General features: G+C 38.8%; 2 protein-coding genes across 10 annotated transcripts; one reads left to right on the forward strand and one right to left on the reverse strand.

Moving 5' to 3' along the window:
- LOC109722976 (respiratory burst oxidase homolog protein C-like) lies at window positions 1547–8675 on the forward strand. Its single transcript, XM_020251150.1, has 11 exons — window positions 1547–1703; window positions 1881–2040; window positions 2226–2274; window positions 2446–2559; window positions 2714–3145; window positions 3579–3965; window positions 4064–4279; window positions 4390–4488; window positions 4694–4776; window positions 5912–6525; window positions 7955–8675. The coding sequence occupies exons 2-11, from the start codon at window positions 1883–1885 to the stop codon at window positions 8062–8064; spliced, it is 2262 nt and encodes a 753-aa protein (XP_020106739.1). The 5' UTR covers window positions 1547–1703; window positions 1881–1882; the 3' UTR covers window positions 8065–8675.
- On the reverse strand, window positions 9966–19064 carry LOC109722973. 9 transcript variants are annotated; one of them, XR_002219586.1, is made up of 14 exons: window positions 18858–19064; window positions 18536–18689; window positions 17561–17690; window positions 17293–17423; window positions 17046–17193; window positions 16086–16264; window positions 14926–15163; window positions 14243–14338; window positions 14019–14164; window positions 12598–12705; window positions 12299–12387; window positions 11659–12084; window positions 10968–11081; window positions 9966–10389 (listed from the first exon to the last, which is right to left on the reverse strand). XR_002219586.1 is itself a non-coding variant. In XM_020251147.1 (13 exons), the coding sequence occupies exons 1-12, from the start codon at window positions 19023–19025 to the stop codon at window positions 11676–11678; spliced, it is 1992 nt and encodes a 663-aa protein (XP_020106736.1). In that variant the 5' UTR covers window positions 19026–19054; the 3' UTR covers window positions 9966–10389; window positions 11659–11675. The 9 variants fall into 9 exon arrangements, 1 of the variants encoding a protein (XP_020106736.1); XR_002219585.1 differs by having other exon boundaries at window positions 16170–16264; window positions 18536–18685; window positions 18858–19055; XR_002219584.1 differs by having other exon boundaries at window positions 17353–17423; window positions 18536–18685; window positions 18858–19054.

The following is a 19585-nucleotide window of genomic DNA, read 5'->3' on the forward strand; positions in this document are numbered from 1 at the left end:
TTATTATTATTAGCAAAGCATTTATTGGCTAATAGTCGTAGTTAAACTAACGTAAAGACAATTCGGCGTTTTGACTCGGAACACCAACCCCCGCCACTTTCCTAGCTCCCCATTTTCCCCAGCTGTATTTTACTTGGACAAACTATTCCCCGCACCCGGTGCGTGATTGATAGTCGCCTCTGCTAGCTCTTCTAACATGCAGTGCTGTTTGCTGAAGTACTGTTTCTTTCTGAGTTAGATCTTACGCTGTCATGACTACAAATCTCATAATTTATTTTTTAGATCATTATTATTGCTATGTACTGATCATGACTGAACACTGCAGAAGCTAGTACGAGCAAAGACACATGAATCGAACACTTGAATGTCTTATCCGGTATTAATTATCTAAAAATACTTGATTTATTCAAAGATACTAAGTAAGAGAGTGCACTACTCAAAATTTGTGAATGAATTCCAATTCAAATTATTTTTCGAAACAAAATAAATCATGTAAAATTTAATAGACCCCTTTTAATCAACAGGAGTCTCAAGTTCGAAATTTAGTTACTTTATATTTTCAACTAAGTCCGTTCCTATAAAAAATATAAATGAGTGGATAGTATGCTATGTACCATTGTGTCTCTCTCTCAAAAAAAAAAAAAAAAGAGTTTTGGTGGTGCATAGAGATATTAATGCTCCTGGTCTAGGGAGAAGAAGGGTTACCACGCGGAATAAGAATAGTAATGCGGTATCATTACAGTAGCATTAGCTAGTGTGGCTCCCTGTATATAAACTCCCTATCCACACCAACGCATCCATTCATTCATTTTCATTCATTATACCCAAACTCATTTAGAGAGAGAGAGAGAGAGGGAGTTTTAAGAAGCGCTTTCACATCTCTCTTCTCCATTTCCTTCCACTATATACCTCTCCATCCCCAAATTAAACCCTAACGCGCGAATCCCCAAATTAATTCCCACCATTTAATTCCCGTCGGTTTCCATTTCCAAGCCCTAGATCCGATTAGGCGATCGATCGAGCAACCGATGCAGAGGATGGGCACCGACGACGGGCGAATCGGCGGCGGCGGCGGCGGCGCTGGGGAGGCGGAGATCGTCGGCGTCGGCGGCGACCACCGCGTGCCCTTCAGCGGCCCCCTCAGCAAGCGCGGCGGGAGCGGCAGCAGCAGCCGCAAGAGCGCGCGCTTCAGCATCTCCTCCCCCGCCCCCTCCTCCTCCTCGGCCGCCGGGGCCGGGGACGACGACGACGAGGCCTACGTCGAGATCACCCTCGACGTGCGCGACGACTCGGTGGCGGTGCACAGCGTGAAGAGCCTCAAGTTCATCTCCAAGACCGACGGCGCCGCCGGCTGGGCCGCCGTCGAGAAGCGCTTCGACGACCTCGCCGTCGACGGCGCCCTCCACCGCTCCCGCTTCGGCCAATGCATCGGTACTCAATTTNCCGCAAGAGCGCGCGCTTCAGCATCTCCTCCCCCGCCCCCTCCTCCTCCTCGGCCGCCGGGGCCGGGGACGACGACGACGAGGCCTACGTCGAGACCGGCCCCATCGACCGATCCAAATCCGCGGCGGCGCACGCTCTCAAGAGCCTCAAGTTCATCTCCAAGACCGACGGCGCCGCCGGCTGGGCCGCCGTCGAGAAGCGCTTCGACGACCTCGCCGTCGACGGCGCCCTCCACCGCTCCCGCTTCGGCCAATGCATCGGTACTCAATTTTATCCCTACTATTATTATTATTATTATTATTATTATTATTATCATTATTACTGGCGCACATACAGTTTTTTTTTTTTTTTTTATTGTTAGTATTATTATTATGATGAGACATCTGAATCGACGAATATTATAAAGATGATGATGATGATGATGATACTGATTATAGGGATGAAGGAGTCGAAGGAGTTTGCGGGGGAGCTCTTCGACGCGCTCGCGCGGCGGAGGAACATAACCGGCGACTCGATCACGAAAGCGGAGCTGCGGGAGTTCTGGGACCAGATCTCCGACCAAAGCTTCGACTCTCGGCTTCAGACGTTTTTCGACATGTAATCTAATCTAATCTAATCTAATTTTGTTTCATTGCATTTAATTTTTTAGTTTAATTAGTAGTTGTGTTTCTAGTTCTCGCGTTACCTTAGCTCTTTTATTTAGTAACACTAATTCGGTTATTTTTAAGGATAATTAATTAACTAATTAACTAATTAGTTAATTATTGCATGGGAAATTACAGGGTGGACAAGAACGCTGACGGGAGGATAACGGAACAGGAGGTTAAAGAGGTAATTTTACATCACGTTGCTTTAAATTCGCGCGGCTGATTCATTTGTATCGTGATTACTGTAAAACAGTAGTTATTATTATTATGCCTGCCTATTGAATTTTTGTTCGCTCAGCTATGCAAATTGAATTTTACAAACTTAATTTTTGATGACGAATAATCGTATATATAGATCATCTCTCTGAGTGCGTCGGCGAACAAATTGTCCAAGATTCAGGAACAAGCAGAAGAGTACTCCCGACTCATCATGGAAGAGTTAGACCCCAACAATCTCGGCTACATCGAGGTGAATTTAATGAATTGAATAATCATAGCAATAATAAATAATAACATTATCGTCGTGGTTAAAAAAGAAAGGAAATTGTTGTGAATTTTGATTTGCGTTTGTTCTCATCATGAATTTGGATCTGAATACATATATGTATGTATAATTGGTTCAGATATACAATCTGGAGCTGCTTCTGCTGCAAGGGCCGAGCCAGTCGGTGCGGGGCGGGACGACGAACAGCCGGAACCTGAGCCAGATGCTGAGCCAGAACCTGCGGCCGACGCAGGAGCCGAACCCGATCCGGCGGTGGTGGCAGAAGGCCAAGTACTTTTTGGAGGACAACTGGAAGAGGGTGTGGGTCATGGCCCTCTGGCTCAGCATCTGCGCGGGCCTCTTCGCCTGGAAGTTCATCCAGTACCGCCACCGCGCCGTCTACCACATCATGGGCTACTGCGTCTGCACCGCCAAGGGCGCCGCCGAGACCCTCAAGTTCAACATGGCCCTCATTCTCCTCCCCGTCTGCCGCAACACCATCACCTGGATCCGCAACAAGACCAAGCTCGGCTACGCCGTCCCCTTCGACGACAACCTCAATTTCCACAAGGTATATATATATAATACAACTATCCATCCATCCATCCATCCATACATGTTAAATAATTGTACCCAACTTAATTAGGTTTGACTCTTCTGTTCCTCATTAAGAAAGGGTCAATTACCTTTCAAATTAAATGTACATCTATATATATACACGTATAGAATTGGACTCTTTATTGTTTGTTTGTGTTGTTATAGGCTAATCCTAACTAGTAGTCTTAGTCAAATGATAATTAGTTGGTTAGTTTTCTCCTTCTGAGAGAAAAAAAAAAAAAAGATCAGAAGGCTAAATGATTAGCTACTTTGACTACTAGAAAGCTTCTTATTAAAATGATTATAGTCCTTTACTTACTACAGTAAATAAGTATAGTTCTATTGAAATAGCATTTTAAATTAAAGTGTAATTTTTTTTTTTTTTTTAAATGCTGTGTTTGTAATAGGTGATTGCGGTGGGGATTGCGGTCGGGATCGGGCTGCACGCGATAACGCACCTGACGTGCGACTTCCCGCGGCTGCTGCACGCGAGCGACCAGGCGTACGTGCCGATGCGGCCCTTCTTCGGGGACACGCGGCCGAACAACTACTGGTGGTTCGTGAAGGGCACGGAGGGGTGGACAGGGATCGTGATGGTGGTGCTGATGACCATCGCGTTCACGCTGGCCACGCCCTGGTTCCGCCGCGGCCGCCTCAACCTCCCCAAGCCCTTGAACCGCCTCACCGGCTTCAACGCCTTCTGGTACTCCCACCACCTCTTCGTCATCGTCTACATCCTCCTCATCATCCACGGCACCTTCCTCTACCTCACCCACGAGTGGTACAAGAAATCGGTAAGCTGCCTGCAATACCGTACTATATCATATTAATTTGATCAGTTTCAATGCATCTATAAAATTAAATTAAATAAAAATGCTCGTACCATTTGTAGACGTGGATGTATCTGGCGATCCCGATGATCCTGTACGCGTGCGAGCGGCTGACGCGCGCGCTGCGGTCGAGCGTCCGACCCGTGAAGATACTAAAGGTGGCCGTGTATCCGGGGAACGTGCTGGCCCTCCACATGTCGAAACCTCAGGGGTTCAGATACCGGAGTGGGCAATACATGTTCGTGAATTGCGCGGCGGTCTCCCCCTTCCAATGGTATATGTTAAACCAGAATACTAATTTATTTAAAATTTTATTTTAATTGTTGTTATTACAAAATATGAAGATAGGAACATTTTAATTTAATTTAATCTATTTTTGTTCGTTAACTCTTATGTTGTTATTACGGCCCCACAGGACGATTATTTGAGCGTGCACATACGCACTCTGGGCGACTGGACCCGCCAACTTAAAGCCGTTTTCTCCGAGGTAAGTAATTTGAAAAACAATTATTATTTGTATATTATTTTTGATATATATATATATATATATATATATATATATAGGAACTTATTTAATTATAAATGAGTAATTTTCCTGCTTTAGAAATCGTGCGGGGACTGAAATGTCTAGTAGTTTGATTTATTGAGGTTGTTTCTAATTTCGTCTTCTTCTTTTGTTTGTTTGTGGTTAGGTGTGCCAGCCACCAACCGGAGGGAAAAGCGGGCTCCTGAGGGCGGACTACGACAGCATCGGAAATGGACCAAACCCAGCAGGGTAAGTGAAAGCCATAATTAAGCATGCATGTGAAAAGTAGTCCTCCTCTTTCTACTGCTACCAGATATTTATTTCTGCTAAGTTTTTTTTTTTTTTTTTTTTTTTTTTTTTTTTTTTTTTTTTTTAAAGGAGAATTAACATGGAGGCTTATATCTGAACTAGAATATAATTTTTGTAAAAATTAAAATTTTTTCTAAGCTGCTTTTGTAGTTTAATCTAAATTATTTTAACAATTTTTTCACCTTAGAATTTGGATGCGCGCGACTAAAAGATTTCTAATAAATTAAACAAGCAGTCCATTCAAATCTTAAACAAATTACCAAATTAATCCAAAATCAAATCAATTAAAGAATAAATTAAATATAGTTGGATTAAACTATGTTATGGTAGAGGATTGAATTAAAAAGATTTGTTCCTAACTACTTGATATAGAAAAGATATAGGGATATATATATAAAAAAGTTTGAAAATTTGGCCCGTCTCTCTCCAATTCCTACCCCCACCACATGCTTTGGTCGTTGGAGTGTGTAGCATTCATATTCATACACGAAAGAGAGGGACGTGTCCGTGCGATTCCAAATCCCAGCGGATTTGTCGCTTATTGATGGCATATTATTATAAGATATGCAGTGTTCACATGTCAAAACTGCTTTTCGCCACCTTCTCTGACGAAACTGGGCTTTATTCTGAATAATAATAATGATAATAATAATACGGCCCAATGGCCTTTGCCCTGTTTGCCTTTTTACCATTCCCTGTTTCTTTTTAATTACTCTTTAAAACTTTAAAAATGTTAGCTAATTTAAAATAATACATAATTCGGATAACTTTTGTATATATGTTTTTTTTACTATAACTTGCTTTTTACTTTATATATAGATCAATATATGGTAATTGGAAATTATTATTGTTATGTGAACACGTAGGACACATTATTAGATATTTGTCATTATCTTTGGAATAACTTTGAGAGAATTATTTATCCTTCTTTTTTTGTTTTTGTTTTTGTTTTTGTTTTGACCACATATAATATTACTCCATGCATGGTAACTCTTTATGGTAATTATTATTATTATTATTATTATTATGCTGACGAGAGCGGGACGTGTGCATGTGTGTGTGTGTGTGTGTGCAGGATGCCGCGGGTGCTGATCGACGGGCCGTACGGGGCGCCGGCGCAGGACTACAAGCAGTACGAGGTGGTGCTGCTCGTCGGCCTCGGGATCGGCGCGACGCCCTCCATCTCGATCCTCAAGGACATCATAAACAACCTCAGGCAGCTCGAATCTCAGAGCAGCAGCAACAACAATGTCGGCGGCGGCGGCGATGATCACGACGATGGTAGTAGTAATAGTAACAATACCAACAGCAATGACAATGATGGTAACGACGACTTGGAGAGCGGGGGGAGGAGGGCGGCAGCGGCGGCAGCGTCGTCGTTCAGGACGCGGCGGGCGTACTTTTACTGGGTGACGCGAGAGCAGGGGTCGTTCGAGTGGTTCCGCGGGGTGATGAACGAGGTGGCGGAGAACGACAAGAAGGGGGTGATCGAGCTGCACAACTACTGCACGAGCGTGTACGAGGAGGGGGACGCCCGGTCGGCGCTCATCGCCATGCTGCAGCAGCTCAACCACGCCAAGCACGGCGTCGACGTCGTCTCCGGCACCCGCGTCAAGTCCCACTTCGCCCGCCCCAACTGGCGCAACGTCTACAAGCGCATCGCCCTCAACCACCGCGACCAACGCATCGGTACGTCCTCATCTCACATTCATGCTAGCTAGCTAGCTAGCTGCTTGCTCCTTGTTTTTCTCTCGCTTTCCTGACTTAATTTCTCACATATAATTAATTAACATTGCATTCTAAGTTACGCTCCATTACATATAATGCATTTTGCCAAAACCATTCATCCCAGTCTCATTATGTTAGTGATCTACGGTAGTACCCAATTGATATTACACTCTTAACTCTGATTTTCAAAGTAATTAATAAAAGATTTGTACTTATTGAGTCAGGGAGATTAAAGTATAAGATGGAATAAATGGATCAGGAGATGATATATAATGCGCTTCATACTAGATGACATATATAGTGTGGCAACTGTGGTTTATATGACCATTTCTTTCAAACTAAGTTGAAATGTAGCAGGCTAAGTCATGAACTAATTAATGTATTGATACATAGAAATGATGACTCATCAATCTTTCTTATGTAAGGGAAAGATCTTGATAGTTTTCCCTGCGCGCCCACCACCTCTAATTGGGACCGGGGACCATGTGACCAATTCTCTACTACGGGTGGAATGGACCTAACTTCAGAAAAGGAAATAAAAATAGTGGCGTACCCATTCCCTGTCATAAAAGATACAATTGATATATATTACTCCCAAGTTCCCATTCTCCGTGAGTGAGATGGGTTGGTTAAAGTTTCACTTTGATGATGCATATGTATAGCTCCTGATAAATTAGCAACTAGGCCAGGGAGGGACCAGATAGGGCATTAAATTAGACTAAAGTTAACTAAGTAGTGGGTTTTCACCAATGGTAGTAGAAGGATTAGCTTGGTTAAATATGTTACAAAATAATCTCAACACAGAGCTTAAGATATAGCCTAATATAAGTGGAAACCTGAGATTATTATATATCATATTATGTTCATCCTAATCTTTTCAAAAAGGATCATCTAATCCAAATAAACCTTTTTGAACAATTGATAGAACACTCTTCTTTCATGTTTTTTATATATATAAAGTATATATGATATAACTGATATTTCCTAGTTGTAGTCATGTGCGTAAGCGTGTGCATGTGCTAACAATAATAATAGGTGTACAAAATGAGTCGTCGTCGTCAAATTATGATATGAACTGTTTCTCATTTATGGATTGACCAAAACTGTGGTTCATAAATACTGGAGGACGACGTTTTAGGAGCTGCCCAATTTCGAAAGATTTTTTATTTTTTTGTGTGGTGAAAAATGCTTTGCTTCTGTACGAATTTTATTATAACTTTTTACAGATAGTGACGTGTCGCGCTTTTTCACAAGTTATACTCTCTAACCACTATAATAATTACTAGAAAATTTAATATTGTCAAAATAGTAGTTGATGTTATTGGACCAAATACAATGCACTGATAATTATCTTATATAATTTTTTTTTTTTTTTTTTGTAAAATTGCAGGAGTATTTTATTGTGGGGCACCGATGCTAACGAACGAGCTGAGGCAACTCGCGCATGATTTCTCAAGGAGGACCACAACAAAGTTCGAATTCCACAAGGAGAACTTTTAAAAATTTTATAAATCAACACTCCCCCAGCCTTTTTCTTTATTTATCTGTACCACCTACATATATATATATATATATATATATATATAGAGCACGTCCTTTATTAGATTAAAAAAAAACAAATTAGCAAAAAGCAGGCATGAATCCATCGCAACCGTTGGATCAGTATTCAGATTAATCCCCTTTGTACAGAGCCCCACGTACCCTGCTATAAGTCTATGTAGACACACTATAGGAATATACTAGACTAGAATTTTCTATTTACGTCCCTTGATATTCCCTTCTTAAGTATGAAAAAAAAAAAAAGAGAAAAAAAATCATGGGAAAGGGTGGGTTAAATAGCTTATAGCTTAGAGCACTCTACACCATCCGGAGGCTAACTATAGGATTAGAAGGTCATGATTGAGCTCCTACGACCCAGGCTAGGGTTTATATACTCTCCCTTTTTTGTTTTCTTTTTTTCTTTTTTCTTTTTCGTGTGGGCTATGTTATCCTTGTAGTGGTGATTGTGTGACATATATATATATATGTATGCGGCAAATATGGGTACCTATACGCCGCCAATAAATGTGCAAATGTTTGCAAGGTTCACCACTGCTTCACTTATGCGTTAATAAGTTACTTTCCTACAGTATTTTTCTTTCGTTTTTTTTTTTTCTTCCCCTCTCTTTTCCATGGATAGCAGCATTGATCAATCTCCGCATGCTACCCATTTAGGGTTTAGAATTTTTGGGGATACAGGTTCTCGAGATACTGCGACGATGTTAAGATTGCAACTGACTGAGTAACGATAAAGCTCTATTTCCTAGCTTAATTCCTATCTGGGCCAGTATTTTTGTAATAAGGTGTTTGGACACCTTATGTTTTTACTGCATAAAATTTCAGTATGTAGTCTAGTGTTTTCCAGTACAACTACAAAAAGCGATTCCACAGGTCCAGAGATTTTAATAACTCTTTCTACAACAAGACTACAAGACTTTTGGAGGTGCTTTTGTTGTGCTTCCACACTCCCAAGAAACATCCAAACACCCTTTTGTAAACGTGAATAGATATGTTTTCTAAAAAACTACCAAAACAAAAAAAATACTATAACGCTGCAAGATAAAATAGCATTCAAATAGGCCCTAATCAACTACAGGGGGGGGAAATTGACAGATATGTTGCTACTAGGGACATAGCAAGCTCTCATTTTTTATTTTTATGATTCTTCCACACTGTTTTCCTGTTTTTCTCCCAATAAATAATGAACAAGGCTTCTATTTATGGTAGAATTGGAAAGCAGTGTAAAAGAAAGAGGATGGTGTTCCGTCTTCTTATGACAAATATTTTTATCTATTAGTTATGTGTCCTTTTTTGTTATCTTTTAAATCAATCCAAGTGTTAGAATAACAATTTTTACTCCTTATAAAACTATTAATATTGGCGCCTAATAAAAATAAACTAAATTGCGCCACAAGTTCTAGAACTTAGACATTCGACGACAACCGACTAATTTAATTTAGTTTTCGTCATTATTTACCAGCCAAAAAAAGAAAAATAAACTATTGCTTGCAATTTAGCACCTAATACTGATCAGCCCCTCAATTCCCTCTCACATTTCTAAAACCCTCCCCGACCCGCAACCACAAAAGACTAAAAAAACGAAAAGAAGGTTAAAAAACAAAAAAGAGAAGTATCCATCATGATGCACTATTTTCTACTTCTTTTCCAGGTTCATTGAGCAATGCATCATTACGCATTACAACATATCGAATCTACCTAATTTAAACAAGAGCAACTACTAAGTGGAACATAAGGATGAGATATGCATGAGAACACCCATGACCTTAGTCCAATAATTACCTAGAGGAGGTCACCAATATTCCGTCATGAGCATCATCATCGAATGCAAAGAATATCCCAAGTGAATGAAAACACAAACTCCACATATGGCCCATCACTATCTGATGAAACATGATGAAACAAACAGAAAACTCTAGTATGCAATTAATCTCCACTAGCCACCAGTTTGAAAGTGGTGTACAGTACAGTCCAACCGACCGATGCATCAGCGTACAAAGAGTGGACGATAATGGCACGATATTAGACAAATATATATATACTAAGGGGGACCATTGATGAGGAGAGCACGTCAATTGCAATCACCCTATCTACCCTTCCAATAGTAATACTAACCCAACTAGCTCAAGTCTATGCGGTAAAGTCATTTACATACCTAAATCATAGCACTTCAGTTAAAAAATATTTGTCAGGAGAAAAGGAGATGTGTACCTTAAGGCGAAAAAACTGCACAGGGTGGATCACGATCGGCAGATTCGCGGTCTCCAACTGCAAATAAAGGCCTCTGGTTATTCAATTTGTATTTACAAAATTCATAAACTCGTGATTATATCCAATGCAGTAAAACACACAACTGAATTATATGATAAGCTGTCAATTTTGGTAGCACTACTGAGCAAGGAAATATCGTTTAGTTTTAGATATACTAGACAAGCTGTAACTTAGATGTTTAAATGAAAAACAAACATGATATGCCAAACCATTTCAGTTAAGTTTTGAGCCCAAGTGCAACAATCATCCCAAACTTTTGAGCCTACTTAAGATGGTAGTGAGGTGATAGGATCGAAAATTGATGCAAATGGAGAGTAATTTTTGTAATTAACTCCAAAGTATAGGCAGAGGGGGACCACTTGTGAGGGCAACTTCTGATTCAACTCTTATCAATTCCAACCACCCTATTTCTCAGGGCAACTTCTGATTCCCCTCTTACCAATTCCAATCACCCTATTCCGCATTTGCAACACCAAATTCACGAGTTCAAAACGATGCAGTAACGCCATTACAATTCTATATCATTGTACATCAGTTTCAATATCCTAGTAAACGAAACAGAAAGAACTATGTACCTGAATGCCAAAAACTTCATAAGTGGTTCACGATCCCTAACTGCAAATGAAGCCATGATCGGGTTACTTTACTACCTTGACTTGACGTTCGAGAAGAATTTAGAGTTCTGCAAACTAAAAAAAAAAAAGATAACAAGTACGGAAAAAATGCAGAATGTTTGGAAAAGTGACAAAGACATATTTAGCATATCTTAAAAACGACATGCTCCCACCTTTGGTTTTCAACATGGAAGTTTCTACCAGTTCACCTCATGACACAACTTCCACACGTAATAAGATTGCTCATGGCGAGCAATCAAGCTGCCGACGGATGCGGATGTAATCCCGTTAGGAGTGGCTATTTCTAACACGGCACTATTATATGACTTGACCATGATATGAAATTACCAAGGGAAACCAAAATCATCACTACTAACACAATTTTCAGACAGCCAATGATGGGAGACAATCTGAAAAGGAAATGCAATACAATGTGTGGCCTACTAGATAAAGCCTGGGCTCTAGGAATGTTACTGTCCTGCTTATATACCTAACCTTGGATTAGCTCTTTCACTGACAAAGACAGGTTTGAAAAGGACTTACTACTGACAAAACGTTCCATTTATGAAGTATCACAAATCTTATTACCAAGTAAAACTAAACTTCTAGCAATAAGCAAACTTATTTCGAACTAGACAAATCAAAGTAGCACCTCTAATTCTTGTGTGTCTATTTCAGCTTCTTTTTCAGCCTCTGGAAGTTGGGCTTTAGCGGCTGACTTGAGCTTGGCTCAAAAGGTATCAACGGCTTCTTCGTCTCCTCACTAACAACATTATTAATGGGAACTGAGGGTGAAGAATTCTTTCTTTTCTGAGGCTTCGGGATTTCAAGTCTCTCGAGAATTCTTGAGGTTTTCTCATCCAACAGTTTAGGCTGAGCTGATATTTTCAGACTCGGAATCTTAGGTTTTGAACTGGAGGAGGAGGTTTCTCCATAGCTATCATTCATTCCATCATCAACAATGAGAAGTTTCTCCCACTCATCCGTAACACTAGAACAGGTCTTCTTCTTTTCTTCTTTAAGGGATTCAGGATTGCTTGGTTTCAGACTTATTTCAGGGCAATTTGGAGCAGCCGATCTGCAAAGTAAAGTTTTAATGAGGACCGGCCAATAGCCTAATGCATTTTTCATCTTTCATAAATTCAATTTCACATTGAAATAAAATGTATGTGAGAGTACATATTTGAGAACTTGAGGTCTAGCTTGCAAGTCATCATCACAAACACTCAAACTCTGAAGTTTATAAATGTAACTTGGAAAGGTTAGGAAGTAAAGTATAAGGAAGCAGTTACCCAAATTGTAGACTCTGTCTCACCAGCCAGTTTACTTTTGGGTGGTAACCTCTTTCGTGATGGAGAGGGTTGTAATCTTTTAGTTCGATCTAAAAAAGAAGTATACCATCACATACTCTAACTAAGAATTAATAATCAGCCTTAAGTCATTGAGCTAGAAATAGTATCAAATATCAAGTATTATTCTTTTTCTATAGCTGATGTGCAACATAGTTTTTGTGGTCGTATACAGAACTATTCTTTAGTTTGAGTAATAAAACATTCAAAATTCTATGAAACTCGAAAGGGAATCATTTTACCTTGGATAAAGAGGCATGGATGGAGCTCTTAATCTCTTCTGATATAGTGACATCGCATGCTTTGCTAACATTAGGAATGGGCAAGATTTCTTCAGATCCAGCAAGCCTCTACAACTTGATTTAACTCTGATGATTAGGCTCGAGAATGGTGAACAATATAATGCATTGTCTAAACCCAAATCAACACAGAAAAAGAAACCATGTTTTGACAGAGTTCTAACTTCCAAAAGAAAAATGTTTATCACATTGAAATGGCAAGATGATCAAAATGGATAAAGAAATGCCTCCATTGTATGGAGTGATCATCATGGTTACCTTGAAACCGGGAACGATTATTGGGAACAACTATGTAAGGCAAAACATTGTGTATGTCCAACTACTGAGCAGCTAGAAAGCAACAGGAGCAAATTTTCGGGAAGCCAATAAAAGAAGGTTGAAGAGATGAATGGAATCAGTAGAAAAGATAGAACTTTATGGTATAAAAGGGGAACAGAAAACAATAAACAATAGCATCCAACCCCAAGAGAAAGAATGAGTTTCATGAAAACAAACAAAACCAAGTTTAACGTATGCAATAAATACCACCTAGTACACCATTTTCCCTTTGCAATCACCCAAACTCCAAAGTGGATATCTGTCGAAGGTTTTGCCTGGAATCTTCTAGAAGCTTCTCTTCGTTCCTCGAGACTGATGACGTAGGAACCGAAGAGTCACTTAGAGTTTCTATGCTTATTTATTAGGACTCTTGGGAGACCGCGTGGCCTCCCTTTTTGGCTTATAGCTTTATGCCACTTGGCATCTTATCATTTGCTTTATGGGTGGTGAGTAGCCTTTAAATAGTTGTGGCCTCCGCCCCTCTCATTTCAGAATCCTCATTTGTATTCTCCAATTCAAAGTAATAGAAGAGCTTTCTTCATATCTCTCTTGTACTTAGTCTAGAGCGAGTGAGGTCCTAACTTGACAAGCAGAGAGGCAGGCTTGCTCACTTCGCGAAGGAAGGCGAGCGCCGCACGGATTTTACAAACCAAACCGTTAAGTCCGTGACAGTTGCTATTATCAAACGAGAAATGCCTAACATACAGAACAACTAGTGCTAAAAAATACGATAATGCTTGGCCTGACAACTCATTTTACCAGAAATGGAGCTAAATGAATGTGTAAGATCTGTAGTGCAGACCCAATCAGGTGGAAGAAAGGCTTTGTTGAAGTTATTGTCATTTATGATTGATTCTTCAGCACTACATAAAACAAACCAGGCCTACAATGTTATATTCCATTTTTTTGAGCCAAGAAGCTTTAGATAAAGCAATTAGATCCATCTTAAATTTAGAAATTTCATCAGGTCTCCAACAGTGCTTTCTTATTTGCACGAGAAAATAGTAAGAAATAATGAAAGATTGATAAGATATAAAGTTGAATACCCTTAGAAGCATTAGCCCCTTCTCTGAAGGTTGAAGAATATAAAAACATAGGAAGGAGCCATCTCTCATGGTTTCCATATTACATGTTGAATAGCATACAAGTCCCTGATCTAGACGGTAAAGAGCTCCACATAGACCATAAAAAACTGCATTACATTAAAGGAGGAAAGATATGATAGCAAGTTGCATAAGTTGAATCAAAGTTGAGAATGTAGTTGACTCACGTTGAGTATTCAGATTCGACTTATCACATTCATCCAGGGTAGCTTCAATGTCATGAGAACTGGGAGAAACCATATAGGATGTCCCCACTATCACACCTATTAACAATGATTGAGATTTTAGATAACTTGGAAACAGCAGATGATTCAAAATATCATGAAAGGCAGCCAGTGGAGGAAAATAATTTCTACTTTTCCTTTGAAGTGAATAGTGAAAAAAAATAATTCACTCAGTCATAATTCTTTTTCGCCATCCCTCAAAATGTCACACTTGGAGACACTACACTCCCCCAACATTTAACTGTATTTTGATACTTACAGAGACTACAGAAGCATCATTAGCTATTGCCATCAAATCTTAGAAGTAGAAAGTTTTACGTCGTAAGTAAAAATAAGGACAAAGGTGAAGATGCCATAATTGTTCACACAGAACTTTATAATCATTTTGGACAATTCACCAATGACAATACTCCAAAATTAATGCATTGACTAATGAAATAACTTCAAAACTTATATCAAAGTATAAAGCCCCCTTCATTTCCATTAATCTATTGTTGCAACATCTAGTATTTCACATATCTACCCCTTCTAAAACTCAATGTCTTACATAATCGATAATTCAGATGCTCAATCTCCCTTTCACCATTAGTAAGGTTTACCTTCATCTAGGGATGCAAGTTTATTACCTTCATCTAGGGATGCCAAGTTTGTTCGCTCCATTACATTGAAAGTTATCGGTGCAGAAACTCGTCGGAGGTCTGAATCCCCTTCAAAAGAGCTAAGAAACAAGATAGTTTGTTCTCCAACCTTTACTGCATTATCAATGAGATCTGACGCCTCTAGTTCTTGGAAGGTAAGAGGACATGATTTCCTCATTTTATCAGCGACTCTGCTATCAATTGGATGGCCGTGGCACCTGCATGTCTATTCGGTGCACTCCCTAGAGTCATATATTTTTAATGTAGGTTGTTACATTCCAAACTTCCCATGTAACTTACATAAAAAGACATGTGACAACCTTCAAATTTTGTATGATGTTTCAAGAGTATGTGTCTTGGAGAGTAGGTTAAATTATGCATGCATACACAGCAAAAAATATTTTGATATTTGTCAAGATGGTATATTTGCAAAGTTTCATGTCAGATCTGGGTGGAATACTTACAGAAGTATGCATGCCTTGATACTTTGTTCCCAACATCAGTGTCCAAGCATTTGAATTTACAATTCATACCGTTAGACTATTCACATTTTTTATGAAAGAATACCATTATTCCACACAGTTGATAGAAAGAACAAAGAAGACACCTATGATTTCATGCATGTTGTGCATCTATGTATTTATATGTGTATAAAGCATAAAAAATGTTTCAGATATTCCACACTTTTGATTTGCATCTATGTATTTATATGTGTATAAAGCATAAAGAAGACACCTATGACTTCATGCATGTTGTGCATATCAGTGAAATTACCAGTGTATCATCTCATTCTTAACCAAGCCTAATAAAGGAACCTTGGCTATAGGAAATTAAATATCATGGCTAACAAAGCCCTTGAAAGTTGTGTATACTCGTTTAATTCATAAGTACATACAAATAAAAGAATTTTTTTTTGAAGAAGCAAGCTGGTCGATACACATGGGAACAATATAATCTGCTTCATCTGACATCATTTGCTTCATAATAATGTGACACGAATCAAGCTCAGTCTACTGCTACTAAGTTCAGAAGTCATCGAAATATTCAACACAATATGTATGATTTTCGTGTTCTGATTCGTAGACCTGTTGTGGTATCTGACCAGATTAAATATACCCAACTATAAGATGTCCTTGTGACTAAATTACCTGACATGATACGAAACCATCAATAATCTGACAGAAGGAAGCAAACAAATTGCAAGATATTCGATCAGAAGAACCCAGACTTGCATTTTTGAAGAGAAAGACAGCTTGAAGTGGCTCTTCTGCATCATTCTTTAGCTCTTCTAACCATCTCTTAACTAGGCTGTTCAATACTGAAGAATCTGCAGTTGCATATATTTTCTATATCAAACCTAAGAAAAAGAAAGAGAATTGCCGCATGCCCCGTTATCAGAACAAAAATCCTGAGCGTTTGGTTCGGGGTGAAGGGGGGATAAGGGGTTATCGGAACAAAAATGCTGAGCATTTTATATTTGTAAATTTAGATTTGATTTAAAATTTATAATTTATAACTTTAAATTTTTAAATTTGAAATTTTTTTATTTTAAAAGTTATCTATTTAAATTTGAAATTTTAAATATAAAATAAAAAAATTTAAATTCAAATATAATAATTGAAGCAATATCGTTATTTTTTATTTATAACTACCCACTATTCTTTTTATTCTATGTTATCTATCCAAACGTTATTTTTCTTATTTCCGGGAACAACTCAATTTTCATCCAAACGCAAAATTAGTCTATTCCAGACTTATACCTTAACTTATACCTATTCCTGATATAACTAGTTCTTACTTAACCCCGAACCAAATGAAGCCTAAATGAATTAGAAAAAGAATCTATGATGTACCAAACTCGAAATTTTATGAATAGTCAGTATGAGTATAGTAGAACGTTAAACCATTTTTCTGCTATCCACCAAGCTTGACACAGTTAGATAAAGTACAGAATCTTCAGAGCAAAGAAAAATCTTAGAGATCCGTATCTTCTTGACAAAAATAACACATTAACACCTATTGAGTTGAAAACTAAGTTACTAATCAAATACACGTTCAGCAGAAGGTCATGCCAAATAAGTCAATTACCTAAATTGATATTTCCTTACCAGGTATGTACCTCCGGATCACACAGTTTTCAAGATCACACAGTTGGTTTACAAATCCACAAAGTGCCTTAGAAGCATCATTCAGTGTGTTTTCCTCTTCGGGATCCAGTAGTAGAAACTCCACCGTAACACATTGTTCTGCTGCATCCTATTGTTGTTTAGTCCATGGCAGAAGCATAGCAGTCAGGCAACCATAGAGAAAATCATATAAGCTACAAAATAAAATAATTAATAATCAAATTCATACCAGAAGAGATTTACGAATAGCTTCAGTTTTCATGCATGAAGACATACAAATAGCAATCACCTTTTTTGATACTTCATCACCACCCCATGCATACAGCGCCTTATTACTGAAAAGTGTTGCCAGTGATACGTCTACAGAAAAACATCCATAGGACTGAAAAATTTAGATGTAAACAAACACTATTAATCGCTCTACAATCTTTCAGTTCGCAACAACAAGATTCTCTTCTTGGCTAATTATAAACTTATGTTTTTGGTCACAAGGTTACCTCGATCGTCACTTTTGGCATGCATAGAGTCTCTCAGTTCAGGCAGAAAGCTATCTACGGGTAAGCTGTTTACAGCATGATGAAAATCTCGGAGACTGAATCTTTCTCCAGGTCGATATGCAATCTTCAGCTGTGGTAAATAATTGCATGAACAGTAAAATGACAATATGAGTATTTCAATTTCTCGTAAGTTCTTATCAACTAAAAAGCAAAGTGGAATATATGGCTACTTGAGACCCCTTTTTTAAGTCAGAAAGGGTATAATCAACCTCCCAAATTAGTGTAGATTAGCTAACAATGGATGTACTAACATAGCTAATATTAAACCACCAAAAAAGATAAGTAAAATACAGAAGGAGTAAATATTCACAACATTGCTACTGTAGAATTCCAAAGTAAATGAAACTAGCATACAACATATTTCACTGATAAAATTTATTTCTTCAAGACCCTCTGGCGATAAATGCACGATCAGTTAGATGACATGGTTAAAGGTTTCAAATCAAAATAGCCAAAACCAGACCTCTTTCAGACGAGGTTTAGCAGAGACCAAACCAAAACTAGGGCAAAATGTTGCTTCGAGTTACTTCAGTGTGCAGTTAATTAAAGATTGACATACATGAAGAGCATCATTGCTAATTTTCTAGGAAAATGTTTTTTTTTTCCGATTGCGGCAAGGGCCCTAGGAAAAATGTATCATGACTCATTTTTAATGACTCTTCGGAATGACCTAAGGATTGCCTTACTCCATTAACAATAACATCTCTAGAAATTGAGCAGGAATGTACTGAATCAAATAATGGCCGTTTTAAACCCTATCATTCCATGATTGCTTGGATGTATAAGAAATAGAGGAGAATAAAGTCAATTTGCTCTTCTCCTTTTTCCGATCTTCTACTACCTAAAATCCTAAATCTCACTTCCAACTGCGGAATAAGCCGAAATTGAAAAACAGAACGCAAGATGATCTCTGACCTCGGCGGAGGACGAAGGGGCCCTGCTCCGGTCGATGTAGCACAAACCTATCCGATCTCGTAGGGCGAGGATCTCCTTCGTACCCGCCTCCCCCTCCCTCTCCCCTCTCCCCCGCGACATCACGTAGAGATTCGCGAGCTGCAGCAAACACTGGCTACAACAACAACATACAACAGCGACAAGCTTAAACGAGAGGATTCCGTAGATGATGAACTCGACGAGATCGAACGAGATCGATGAGGATCGGAGCAAGAGGAGCACTTCACGATCGAGAGATCGATCGATGGAGAGAGGGAGAGCGAGAGGGAGAGGGATCGATCACCTGTTTGAGATCGCGGAGGAGGGGAGGGGGGATGTTGCGGAGATCGAGCATGAAGCATAGGAGCGCCATTGTTCGCCTCTTCGTCCCTCTCGCTCTCCTCCTCCGCGTTTCTCTCGTGGCAGTGGAACTGCGGAAGTGGAAGCGGATGCTCCTAAACCGTCCGAACATGGAGGATCAGATATTTGTAGGAGGCGAAGTGGCCTGCAGCGTACGACTCAAATTCTCGCGGGTGCTCTGTGCCAATTTAAATATCCATTTCCAAAAAAGATAATTTTGAGTTTATTATTCAACCTTTTAAAATTTTAATTTTAAAATCTAATATTTAAATTTTTAAATTAAATTTGAGTCAATTAACAGCATTCTGACTTCAAAATTTAACCAATAGATTACTTATTTATAGCTGTGAGAATTTAATAAAGTATACTAATTAAATATGTACATAAGTTATTCAAATTTTAAAGTTAAAATATTATTAACTAACTAAAATCAAACAAATTAAAATATTGGCAAGTAAGATCAAAATTTTAGAAAACTAGATAATCGACTCAAAATGACCCATATGTCTGATTAGCTTTGTATATTTTTGCCAAAATAAAGAAAATAGAAAAGTTGTCTTACACAAAAGATTGTTTGGTGAGAGATAATTATAAATTCTTTATAGATAACATAATATTAGCACATCTTATTTTGTTGATTGCAGTAAATAGAGCTATATGTCACGGACTTAA

The sequence above is a fragment of the Ananas comosus genome, linkage group 17, assembly GCF_001540865.1.
Source record: "Ananas comosus cultivar F153 linkage group 17, ASM154086v1, whole genome shotgun sequence".
NCBI classification, from domain to species: Eukaryota; Viridiplantae; Streptophyta; class Magnoliopsida; order Poales; family Bromeliaceae; genus Ananas; species Ananas comosus.

Coding starts and splice junctions, on each gene's coding strand:
- LOC109722976 (XM_020251150.1), top strand. CDS start 1,883: ATGAAGGAGTCGAAGGAGTTTGCGGGGGAGCTCTTCGACGCGCTCGCG. Junction 2,041..2,225: donor CTTCAGACGTTTTTCGACAT/GTAATCTAATCT, acceptor GGGAAATTACAG/GGTGGACAAGAACGCTGACG. Junction 3,966..4,063: donor ACGAGTGGTACAAGAAATCG/GTAAGCTGCCTG, acceptor TACCATTTGTAG/ACGTGGATGTATCTGGCGAT.
- LOC109722973 (XM_020251147.1), bottom strand. CDS start 19,025: ATGTTCGGACGGTTTAGGAGCATCCGCTTCCACTTCCGCAGTTCCACT. Junction 18,686..18,857: donor TCCTCCGCGATCTCAAACAG/GTGATCGATCCC, acceptor TGTTGTAGCCAG/TGTTTGCTGCAGCTCGCGAA. Junction 17,691..18,535: donor CCCCTTCGTCCTCCGCCGAG/GTCAGAGATCAT, acceptor TATTTACCACAG/CTGAAGATTGCATATCGACC.